Raw genomic sequence first — 12,279 nt, 5'->3', positions numbered from 1 at the left:
ATTTTTTGGGAAATAAAACTCTTGCTTTTTGGAATTTCTCTTGTGACTCCTCATGCCTAACTGCTTGGTCCCTCACACCCCCCCTCCCCCCCACCGTTTATACCTGGACCTCGGGACTTCTAAAACCAACTGATTTGCTCAAGCAAAGTAAAAATTTCAGACAAATACTCTGGGGCGAGACCATTTAAAGCCTTAAAAGCAAACAATAAAATCTTGAAGTCTATTCTAAAATGCACCGGGAGCCAATGCAGGTTGTAGAGAACAGGAAAGACGTGTGTACGTCTAGATGTATTTGTATACGAAAAGATACATTCAACAAAGTCATTTTACATTTTTACATATTCCCAAAAACATCTCAAATATCACACAAATATTGCACCGTTGTGACGAAGAGAGAGCTGAGCCAGAAGGCAAAGTAGAGTATGAATGAGCACCAGAGCCCAACCGATCGGGCCATATTATCGGGCGATATTAAGCATCTATCGGTAAATCACCAAATATTCGTATTGGTATCGGTCTTAAATATCCTTCATTGGTCGGCCGCTAATGAGAACTTCGTTTAACCCCACTTCAAAAAGCCCTAACCATCCCTTTCAGAGTGTAACGGTCAGTGTGTTGGTTATTCTAGTTAAAACGTCCATGTTGTAGGATGTACTCTGCAGCTTCCAGGGCTGCTAACAAGCTGGAGTACTCTGGATTTAGAGAGATGACCCCAACTGAAGCTTTACAAGCAGACAGGTGTTTCAGATCCAGCAGGATCTTTCGTTGCCCGAGCTGAGACAGGAAGCTTAAGTCCTGTGTGTTAACGAGTTACGTCATCCAGATGGTGATTTCATGGCCTCTACAGTGGACTCTCTCATTTTACAAACTTAACTTCTTCAAGTTCTGAACCAACAACTCAAAATTTCACTCAGATTATGTATAACAGGATAAGTATGTAATTTAATATCTCTTAAAATTAACTGTAGGGGGCGACCTCTAGCTCACTCAGTAAGAGCGTGCACCCCATGTTGGCTGAGTCCTGCATTGGCCCGGGTTTGAGTCCCACCTGCGGACCTTTGCTATGTCTCAACCCCCATCGTTCGCCCACTTTTCCTGTCTATCCACTGTCAATATCTAATGAAGGGGAAAAAAATAATCTTTGAAAAGAAGAAAAAAAAACTGAGCTGGTTGACTCCTTTTCCTCTCCAGTGCTCCAGGTGAATAAAAGAAGCTCACAGATTAGTAATGACAAATGTTATAAGCTGCAGAGGACTACAAATAGCAGAGCGCTAAGTATAGAACTAAATGGGAAAAATAATGGGAATGATTCTCTAGTTTGAGATTCATAGCTATTGACAGGCAGATTCCTGAGATTTAACAGTGATGTTATCTAAATTTTGACTTCATTTTTTCTACTCTACTCTTCAAAAAATCACTTATTTTTTAGCATTTGGGCTTATTTTGAAAAGCACACTTTCAAGTTACTAATTCAAAATGATTAATAACAGAATATTGAGTTAAACAGGCGGCTTTAAAAGGCATTTAAACAGAATTTTGTGATTCGTGATTTTGGCTCCACGATCCCAAAAAACATTATCAAGAAAACTTATTTTAGATTTGGACTCTTGAGTTGTTGTTCTGAATGAAAACAAGTTGTTTTCACTGTTGATTTAACAGTTTCATTGTCAATAAATGCAACAAATTTCCAAAAATCCACACGTTATCATGATTTCAATATGGATATAAATGATTGTAATTCAATCAATCACTTTTCTTAACTTGCCGTCAAATATTGGGCACAGGGTGTTCGACAAATAGCAAGCGTTGGTGTTTTTTGCTGTATTAAATGCAGCATTCAACGTCTGATGCTAAATAGCCGGGCTTGTCCTTTCAAATGTCAACAGCAGATAACTGGCGCTTTTTCACCACAGGCCTGGGCTGAGTGTTGGTAGACCAGCTGTGGGATACATCACTGGAAGCAAATGCTAGTATATTTAGCTTGATGAGTTAGCTGGTGAGTCATCTTGAGATCTGACTTTCAAGTTCCCCAACATATGAAGTAAACTGAGAACAAACAGCAGAAAAATGCAGTCAGTTATTTTAAATTGTTGACCAGGTAGTGGATAACATTTCAAACATTTGATAGACAGGACTAGGCAGCCTGTATCCATTGATGCAATGGGTCCAAACATAGTTTTATTTGGGTTTTAAACCCATTGGGTGCCATTGGGCGTGTGCAACTACATTTAATTTTGGCATTCATTAAATGCCGTATAGAGCACAGAGATTGGCCTGAGGCGTTGTAAAGATGCAGCAGAAAAGCCCATGGTGCTATAGAGCAGTGCTCTCTTGAGTCATTATAGCCATGCATATCTTAGCCCTCTTTCCTGTTGACATGGTACAGCGCTATGTGCTGGTTCTTGTAAGCTCTTATAGGCTAAGACAACACGTGGCCAGATTCCTATTTGTCCTTGTCTTTTAGTTTACTGCGATTAAAAAAAGATGGATATGTAAAGGGCTTGCATGTCTGGATTTTGTAGTCCTGTACTGCCAGATCTGTAAGCCCTGTAGAGTAAAGTCTGGCCACAACACACAAACGTTCTATGATAGGAATAAAAAAAAAAAAACGCTCTCTTAAACCAATCACAATCATCCCAGGCTACACTTAGTTCCAATGGCAGCCACGTAAGCGTGGCTCTGCAAAATAGTCTCTGGAAGGAACTTTTTGACCTATTTAAATTAGCTGTATACATGTATAAATGTAATTTGCTCTAACCAATGCATTGTCATGTGCCATGTTCCATCCATAGCAATCCCAAAATACAATCGTTCACCGAATGAACCAAGCAGGCCTGCCTTGTTGCATGATCCACATTTTCTTTAAAACCTACTCTTTTCAACGTGTAGCTTGCTAGCTCAAAGGCTCTTGTTGTTTCCTGAAGCGGACAGACTTTGAGAACGGATTCCAGGCTTTATAACTGGAAATGTACTTCTGTTGATCCAGACTAGGATTTAGTAACACTGCTGGCTGTTATTTCTCTGATAGTCAAATGTAGAACTGCTCATGGTTTATGTCTAGCACTAAAAACACACCAAAATACAGCTCGAACATACAGTAGATATTCACTTGTATTCATATGAAAACTCCGTCTGATGTTGTGTGTCCACAGGTGCAGGTATGGGACACTGCAGGCCAGGAGCGCTTTCGTAAATCCATGGTAGAACACTACTACCGCAACGTCCACGCCGTGGTCTTTGTATATGACGTCACCAAGATGACTTCCTTCCGCAACCTACAGACATGGATAGAGGTTGGTAACTGGCTCTGAAAACCATCAAGATCTCTCAGAGCTCCAACCCCAATAGTAATCACCTCCAAGACTATTCAATAGGCTGACACTGTGATGTTTCATGTGTTTTATGTTTTATATAGCACTTTTCTAGTCTTACTACTCAAGGCGCTTTTACATGGTACAGGAACCATTCACCATCAGATACACACTTTCACATAGAAAATGAATTATCCGAAGTAGTTTGTGTAATTAGGAAAAATATTTCCAATGTGTGCTCAAATACTGCTACTACTATTCCAGCTTCCACTATGTCTGCCAGTACCTCTACTGGCACTGTGGCTACTATTCATTCTAATTATAATCATAGCAGTCTGTCTTTAGTCACTACACCTTGCATCAGTAGTAGAAATAGTAACAAAATGACTTCTAGTTGTTAGTAGTAATTGATGGTTAAAGTAGTATTGCAAGTAGTTGAATCAGTGGTAGTAGGAATAGTGGTATCAAAGTTAGTAGAAGTCATTCCACAGGAAAACTATTACCTGGGGACCTCTAGTAATTTGAAATAATTTCAGAGATTATCTGTGATTTTAAGCCTGTGTGAATCTGCCATCTCTGTAATTTGTTGAGTAAAAATGCCACCGCAAATGACCTACCGTATATCAAAGTATAAGTATAGGTAGTTGACGAGCTATTTCGGGATTTGGATTACGACCCTCTATACGTGTCCTCCATAACACCATAGACAATGAGACATTTATCTTGGAGGTGGAACAACATGATAGACATCACAAATCCTTTTTATCGGGACAACGCCAGAAAAGAGAAGGGAGGCTAGACGTTTATTGGAGGAGTTCTTGGAGTAGATAGAGGTAATAAACATGTGATTATTCTTTCAAGTACTTGTGGAGACAACAAAATATGGGAGTCACATGAGTAAGACGCTCTGAGAGACGCTCCTAGTAGGGTATGGCGCGTGATAGAGAGTGGAACAAACCCGTGGCGCCGCCAGGACACAGCACAGACACGCCTGGTGGAAAATCTGGGTTAGTCCTGTGTGACTCGGCATTACCACTATATGCACTATGCAGCCATTTGCCAGCAGCAGTTGATTTGGCCAAGTGGGACATATTACACTGTAGCTGTCATAAATTCAAATTACAGATTATGGCCACAATCTACAAAGCTTGTATTCTGTTGTGTTCCAGGAGTGCAATGGCCACCGGGTCTCAGCATCAGTACCTCGAGTCCTGGTGGGAAACAAGTGTGACCTCGTGGAGCACATACAGGTGAGCTGACCAAGCACAATATATCACTTTATTTACCTTGCTAGATTTAATTTCCAACCAGGGGCGGACCGAGAGGACCCCCGAAATCTGATTGCCCCCAGAGTACTGTCACTTCCAAAATTTGGATACCATGGAACTAGCACTGGAATAGTTTTTTAAAAATGTGGCAGATTGAACTTATAGAAAATGTGTATTCTATTCGCATATAATTTTTAGAATTTTTTTAATAAGCAGAATTACTTTGTGTTCTATCCTATACATTATTAAAAGCAGATTTTCTATGCTGTTTTCTGATAAATTGATAATATGATTATTGGTCCCCCCCATACCACCCCACTTAACCCTTGTGTTGTCTTCCCGTCAACCATGAACCAACCAGTGTTTTTTTTCACCACTATTATTTCTTTTTTTGACACTTTTTTGTCACTTTTTTCAATTTTGTAGATGCTTTTTTTATGCTTTTTCCAAAGTTATTTGATATTTCAAATGTTGACATTTTCAGCGCTTATTTCAAAGGCCCCATTTTTGTGATGAAAAAACTGAAAGCGGGTCAAATTTGACGCGAGGACATTACAAATTCCTGGAATGGCCCCTGTTTCCAACCAAATATGTTGTGCTCTCCCAGGTTCCCTCCAACGTGGCGTTGAAGTTCGCCGACTCCCACAACATGCTGCTGTTCGAGACGTCGGCGAAGGACCCGAGGGAGAGCCAGAACGTCGACTCCATCTTCATGTCGATCGCCTGCCGCCTGAAGGCCCAGAAATCCCTGCTCTACAGGGACGTGGAGAGAGAGGACGGGAGAGTCCGACTCACACAAGAGACTGAAACAAAGAGTAGTTGTCCTTGTTGAGGAAAAGGAGGAGTGGGAGGCATAATGGAAGGGGAAGAGTAACTGAACATGTGAAAAAGAAGGGGAGAGGGACGATGGGAGAGTGAGGCTAAAACATGAGTCGTTTAAATTACGTGCAACTTTTCTGGTTATGGAGGAGGAAGGAGGCTGATACTAAGAGCAATGTGTTTCAAGGAAGAGAATGGAGGAGGAAAGGGTGGAGAGAAGGTGCTGAAGATAGAGAGAAAAGGGATTCATTAACCATTCAGAAATGTTGCCTTTTAGACTACAGCATAGTGTAGAAAATCTTCCATCTTTTCAAACATAGACAGAACTGACTGAATATACTTTCAGCGTGCCCAGTGCAAAGGCAAACAAAAATAAGAGATGAGTCATTTGGGGATTTACAACAATGATGCCAGGCTGCTGTTGCTGTTCATGACAGCCATTACTAACAGCAACCTATTTGAACGCAGTCTAATTTTTGTAGCCTGATTGTTTGATTTTCCTCCACATCTTAGCTCAAAGCTGTATTTCACAACCTACGGTTATGTCCGCTGCCTTAAAAAGCTGCCCCGGTCTTGGTTTTAAGAACTCAGTCAGGCAAAAGGAGCATAGAGGTTTCAAGTGGTTTAACCTACTTGAGTTGGTTTATACAATCACCAAACACTCTGACAGCCTCTTAATGTGGAACAATCGACTTTTTGAGTCTATTTTTGTCACAGAATTTTTAATATCTGTCTGAGTCAATCTTTCAAGAGCGGGACAGTTGACTTCAAATCACTGTGAGATCATGAATACAGGGGATAGATGGGGTAACATTTCCTAGATAAAAGTAATGTGGACAAAATATGGGGCAAAAAAATACAAGGTTAGCTCGAAGGACCTTTTCAGGAAGACCTCGACAACAAGGTTTCCTGGAAAAAAAATGGAGCATCTAGATTCTAGAGGTTGTCAGGCAGCGTGTTACATATTGATTTAGAAGCTGTAAAAGATCCTCTTACCCTTATGCAGGAGAAACGCACTCCATCATCTAGCATCTAATCGTGACATAAACTTATGCTAAGCTAACCTTCTGCCACATTGGTTTATCCAGCTTTCTCTGTGTGTGAAAATGCAAAATGACCCACTTCTTTTGGGTGACTTCAAGATCCCAGCCAGTACAGCGGGCCATTATCATTTGTACACACTGTATAGGTACTAAGACTGCTCTAGTCCGCGTAGGGAGGAAGTCCGGGTGGATGGATGGTCATAAAAACATGGCTTTCAAGCGGAAGAAACACAAGACTTTCACCCAAGAAATACGTGTTTGTGACCTGGGAGGTCTTCTTAAAGGGACAGGTGTTTTAATCGCAACCTCCGTATTATTTCAATTATTAACTAGTCATTTTAGTGCCTGAACTTAACTGTCGCCGCCGTTTTCCTCAACTAAACTTAACTGCAACAGCCTCTGAAATGACATCGCAATGGCTGTTACCCCCTCCCAGTTATCTTTTCTTGGCCGAATGTAACTGTAAAGACAGCTTAACTCAACTGTCATGTGACCGGTTGTCACGTGACCGGCCGGCTATCTCCTAATTTTGTGTGATCTCATACAAATTGGTGTTCATGCATTTTTGTACGATATCATAGCAACCCGTTGCCGAATGCTGACATTCGCAGATTAAAAAAATATTCTGTAATGCGCTTTTTTTCAAAGTAAAATACTTCTTTCTGTCTTGGATGATGTTCTCTCCACATTAATATCACTGCCTCCAGTCTCAGAGCGGACAGGAAACACGACAAAAAACTGTGACCCCTGCATACATAATGGATATATTTATACTGCAACACATCCTGAGCCTGGGTGTGCGTGCGGTATGAGTGGACTTTTTACCCTTGTGTCTGTATGAGGGAACGAGTCTAGGTGTGTTCGAGCCATGGATGATATACAGGCTGCATGAAACACTGTAGAAAGCCATATTTATTATTGACCCTACACAGAGATGCTTTGAATTGAGATAGCTCCTAGCAGGGTTGTGGAGGGACACTGGACATAACTCAGAGTCGGAGCTATGAAGCATCAATCCACACGCCTGACTGTGGCGTTGTCACTTTGACATAACAGCACACTTGCCATATCTTACCCTATTTTAACATTGTAGCCTACTTTTGCAATCCTATAAATATATTTGGATGCCATATGTAAAATAAAATCAGATCAGTGAACATGTCAGACCAGTGTTCCCTCCAAGATGACAGTCTGATAATGTCCTAATTTCACCTCACTGAACTAAATTCATACAGCTATTGTCTGAGTTGTATCAGGTTTTGTGTATTTTTACTCTTTTAATTCTTCAAAAATGTATGTTTGCATCAGACGGGGCAGGATTGAGCAGCCTTACAGGTGAAGGAAATGGATTTCTGTTAAAAACAAAATATACAAACAGTCATTCTAATTGTAGAGGCAAATCTGTGACATGTAACCGTGAGCCATAGATTCAACAAATCTGGGCGAAAGAACACACAGAAACTAGGATAACATTCATGTAACTATTTTCTAAACTGCTTAATCTGTTAGTCTGCACATTAGTACATGGGAGGAGCGGTACACTAGACAACTGTTTATCTCTTAACAGCTATCTGTGGCTGTTTACCATTAGGTTAGCATTATCGGGCTAATTTAGTCGCTGTAATGCATGTGAGACTACTGTACCAGCCAAATTAGAGGAAAAACATGTTGTGGTAAAAAGAAGAATGTGCCTGCATTTCCTTCATAAACTTACCAGACCTGAATAAACGAGCATTTGACTTGGTTTCAAATGATTGGGGAAAAAAAGGAAGGCATGCGTAAGTTAGCCTTATCCCTTAGCACTCATTATGGTTATGAATTTCACATACTACATTAAGCTCTCTCTTAATTTTCTTTTTCAAACATTTGAAATCATAACTACTTTGTGTTTTACGGAGGAGGTTTAGGGCCACGTGAACATTTTGTTTCATTTCTGAGTTTAAACTTAGAATCCTGACTTTATTCTCAGAATTCTGACTCATTTTATATCTGAATTTCCACTTTAAACTCGGAATCCTGACTTTATTCTCCAAATCCTGACTTTATTCTCAGAATTCTGACTTTTTTTAAAATCAGAATTTGCACTTTAAACTCAGATTTCTGAATTTATTCTCAGAATTCTGACTTTAGTCTCAGAATTCTGAGTTCAAACCAAGGGGGTAAGCCAACCTTAACAAAGCGAACCGCCTATGGCCCATTTAGATGCTACCAAGCCATCCCTTGCCGTTAGCATTCCCTTGACTCCCATTCACTTTAACAGCTAATAACTTTACATCTGAAGGGTTTAAAAACTTTATTTGTCAATTGTTTATTTCTAAAGAAACCGACAGTGTATAAAAGGCTCCGTTACCTTGTAGCTCACGTTATGGCTCCGTAGCAGACGTTTTTATAAAAATAAGCTAACGATTGTGTCATAACCATCATCATCGTCATATAGTCGACAAATCACCGTAATGTCAGGAGAAGCTTGCAGACAGTTTGGACATCCATTAGCTGTTTGTTTAATTACTGATGTTAACTAGCATGTTAGTTAGCAGTAATTAGCCTGTGCCTATGTTATCTCCTAACATACACCTACGCTCTCCATCTCTGCTGATCGGAAATAACTGAGATTTCTCTTGCACAGCTACCAGAAGACTTACAACGTTCAGACACATTGCTTACGTCACATCTACATCTTCAAGCTCAGTTGGAAAAGTGCTTCTAAAAGACTTCACTGGTCTTTGTCCAGAGCAACGGGATCTGTTGTTCTGTTTCTTTCACTGTCTATGGCCAAACACATGTGGCCCTAATCCTCTTCCGAAGTATTTTATCCAGTTCTTGAAGTTAAGAATAAAAATGCACAGTGTGTTTGCTTGCCTTCCCTTTTCCCTGTACATAGTACATTTTATTTGTGATATTTTGCTGGGTTTTAATTGCAGTTCATTTGTATCTGTTTTAATAGTCATGTTTGCTCTTAAAGGGATGCCTTGACATTTTGAAATGTAACGTTGTAATTTTGTTAATATGCAAAAAGTCACAATGTCAACAAGAAAAATAGGAAAAAAGGTTTCTGTATGTGGCATTAATTAAAATCAGCATGGGCAACGGGCCTTTGTCAGATCAGGGCACAGTGTCTTGAGTTGTTCAGAGTCCTGGAAATGAAACAAATAGTCGATCAACAGAAATGTCTTTGCAACTGCTGTGATAATTGTTTAAGTGACATTTAAAAAAAACATGGTTTTGCCGTTTTACTTTTTTTTTTTACACCAGACGTTTAACAGATACATTGATATAGTAAATGGCAGAATCATTTATACTGACAATAATTGCAAGTCTACCGGGTACAACGCATCCGCTGGGTTCCCCCTTACTCAGGGAACACATGCGTAATCTTGACGCATATAATAATTCTGGTGCAGGTTAGCTTGTTAGCTAGCTATTTTCAGCAATCAATTAAACTGCAGCTTTTCTATCATTTCAAGCTCACTTCAACACTTTTTACCCCCCAGTAGAAATGATTATGTTGTATGGGTCTGGGGACATTCCCTTTCTCCTCCACAGAAGGAGCTCTACGTTCTCACATTACATGCTCAACAGTGCAACCACAAAATTAAAAAAAATAATAATTTGAGAAATAATTCTGTAAATGCAATGCTTAAATGATAAACTTGAAAATACAATATACGTAATACCCTGTTTCTCCTCATGCGATGTGGATTATTAAGATGCGCGGTGTGGCCCGTAGTGGGGACTATATATGATGGGGGCGTGGTCCATATATAATGGGGGTGTGGCCCATAGATAATGGGGGTGTGGACTATCTATAATGGGGGTGTGGTCCATAGAGAATGGTGCTGTGGCGCATAGAGAATGATGTTGTGACCCAAACTGAATGGGGATGTAGCCCATAGAGAATGGGGGTGTGGTCCTTAGAGAATGAGGATGTGGTCCATAGAGAATGGGGGTCTGGTCCACGGAGAATGGGGGTGTGGTACATAGAGATTAGGCTTGTTGGAGCCATTTCTGCGCGGAATCGATCACAGCCCAATGCATGCTGGGTAGATTTGTGTCCGCTTCATACTGACTTGCTCTGACGTCGTGCACACGTAGACAACAATAAACTCGCAAAATCAAAGCAGCCGCAGCTTTGAGACGCCGACAGCGCAAATGCTTCCCATCCGCTGCAAGACCAAGGCGGCCCAAGGGCATGCTGGGAAAGTCCGGCCTCTCAGTTGATCTAACAGTTGATTGGTTCACAATCGACTCAACATGACGACATTTTATCAAACTTTTTTTTTTATTGTTTTTGAATCGGAGGGATTGGAAGGCTTGTTCTGTACAGAACACATTTGGCTGATAGTTACATTTAGAAATCAGAGAGACTAAATCCGTTTAGATCACGGATCATCTACAGTCTGTTGTTTATTGCCTCGTCATAATAACAACACCTGGTACCAGCTGATATATGGGTCTGATAACACTGCATTAAATCGGAATCAGACCTATCAGGATGGGAGTGTTTATGCGACTTCCTGTTCAGCCTGCTGGAAACGGCTAGAAACTGTCCAATTTCACCGTGGCTTTTTGTCCCCCCCCCCCACCGGTTGCTGCCACCTGCTCTCATCCACTTTACAGGAGACGCACAGTTCATCTCAAACGAGTCTAATGCCCATGCACAGGGTCCAGAACGTTGTGCTATACCCCCCTGCATATCCCAAAAGGGTGCAGCACATAACTAGTCATAACTCCTAAAAAATCTGAAATTACGAGTTCAAAAACCAAGTTACTCCCTTAACAAAAGCCTTAACAGTGGTTTTACTTGATTTATGATGTTGTTTAATATTTTCAATCTGAAATGACAATGTATTTTTTGGGCTGTGTTTTTTTTGGGGGGATTGTATCAGGTTTTGTCTTCTACTATATGTCTCATTATGTAACATTGTTGTCAATCTCACAAAGGGACTTCTGATAAAACTGAAAAAAAGCTTCCCTTGACTCCGGTGCGCGTTATTTGGAGACCAGTTTAATGTTTCTACATGCTCAAAGTCACAGTAGTTTAGATGTTTGAGATGATGTGCCCCCTAAGCATTAGCATAATTTTTCCTAACATTTCTGTTTTGACCATTTTGTTTGACTAAGGTATTTTTTGTTAGAGCCTGTTTCCCTCCCACACACTGGAACTTCATGCGATGATGATAATGTCTGATTTTCCGTTCTCTATCTCTCTGTTCTGTATTTTACTTCACCCTTCATTTGTCACCCTGTTTCTACTTAACTTAGTCTATTTTTGTAAATACTTCTATAGTTTATCCCTTAACCCTCATGTTGTCTTCCCGTCAAAACTGAAAATCGTCCAAAGTTTTTAACTTTTTCTTACGTTTTTGTCCCTTTTTTTTAACAATTTTGACGCTTTTTTTTCAATGTTGGTCACTTTTGTTTGACGTTTTCAACACTACGTAACACTTATTTTTGGTATTTATGGTCAATAAACCTCATTTAAAGGAAATTCTACCTAATCTTTGAGTTAGAAAAGCTGAAATTAGGAATTATTTAGAATAAAATTAAAGGAATGGATGTTGATGGATAATCACAGACTGGAATATGTCAACTTTTACTCAATACTATTTCAAAACCGCTTACATTTTTTTCAAATGTTATAAAATTGAATAAGAAAATCAGTGAAAGTAGAGATTTATACTTGCCAAAAAGCGTTGTGTGGAATCAATCATGTTATTTTCAGTATTTTGGGTTGGTAAAAGAACATTGATATAGGAAAACAGGTCAATTTGATACTACAACCACATGAGGGTTAAGTATTTCTTTCTATGACTGTCTCAGTGCTTCTATATTCAGTGA

The 12,279-nt window shown here is 40.0% G+C and overlaps 1 protein-coding gene across 1 annotated transcript in view; it reads left to right on the top strand.

Annotated features, from left to right (window-relative positions):
* rab33a (RAB33A, member RAS oncogene family) overlaps nucleotides 1-6,310 on the top strand; it is a 13,584-nt gene extending 7,274 nt beyond the window's left edge. Inside the window, exons 3-5 of the mRNA XM_034883726.1 lie at nucleotides 3,153-3,293; nucleotides 4,481-4,561; nucleotides 5,187-6,310. Coding sequence (XP_034739617.1) covers nucleotides 3,153-3,293; nucleotides 4,481-4,561; nucleotides 5,187-5,411 — 447 coding nt within the window. The 3' untranslated portion in view covers nucleotides 5,412-6,310. The remainder of the gene's footprint in view (nucleotides 1-3,152; nucleotides 3,294-4,480; nucleotides 4,562-5,186) is intronic.
* The last annotated feature ends 5,969 nt before the right edge of the window (nucleotides 6,311-12,279 follow it).

Source organism: Etheostoma cragini, chromosome 10, assembly GCF_013103735.1.
Source record: "Etheostoma cragini isolate CJK2018 chromosome 10, CSU_Ecrag_1.0, whole genome shotgun sequence".
Classification (NCBI taxonomy): Eukaryota; Metazoa; Chordata; class Actinopteri; order Perciformes; family Percidae; genus Etheostoma; species Etheostoma cragini.
Note: the sequence above shows the minus strand (reverse complement) of the source record. Positions and strands in the feature narration are given on the sequence as shown.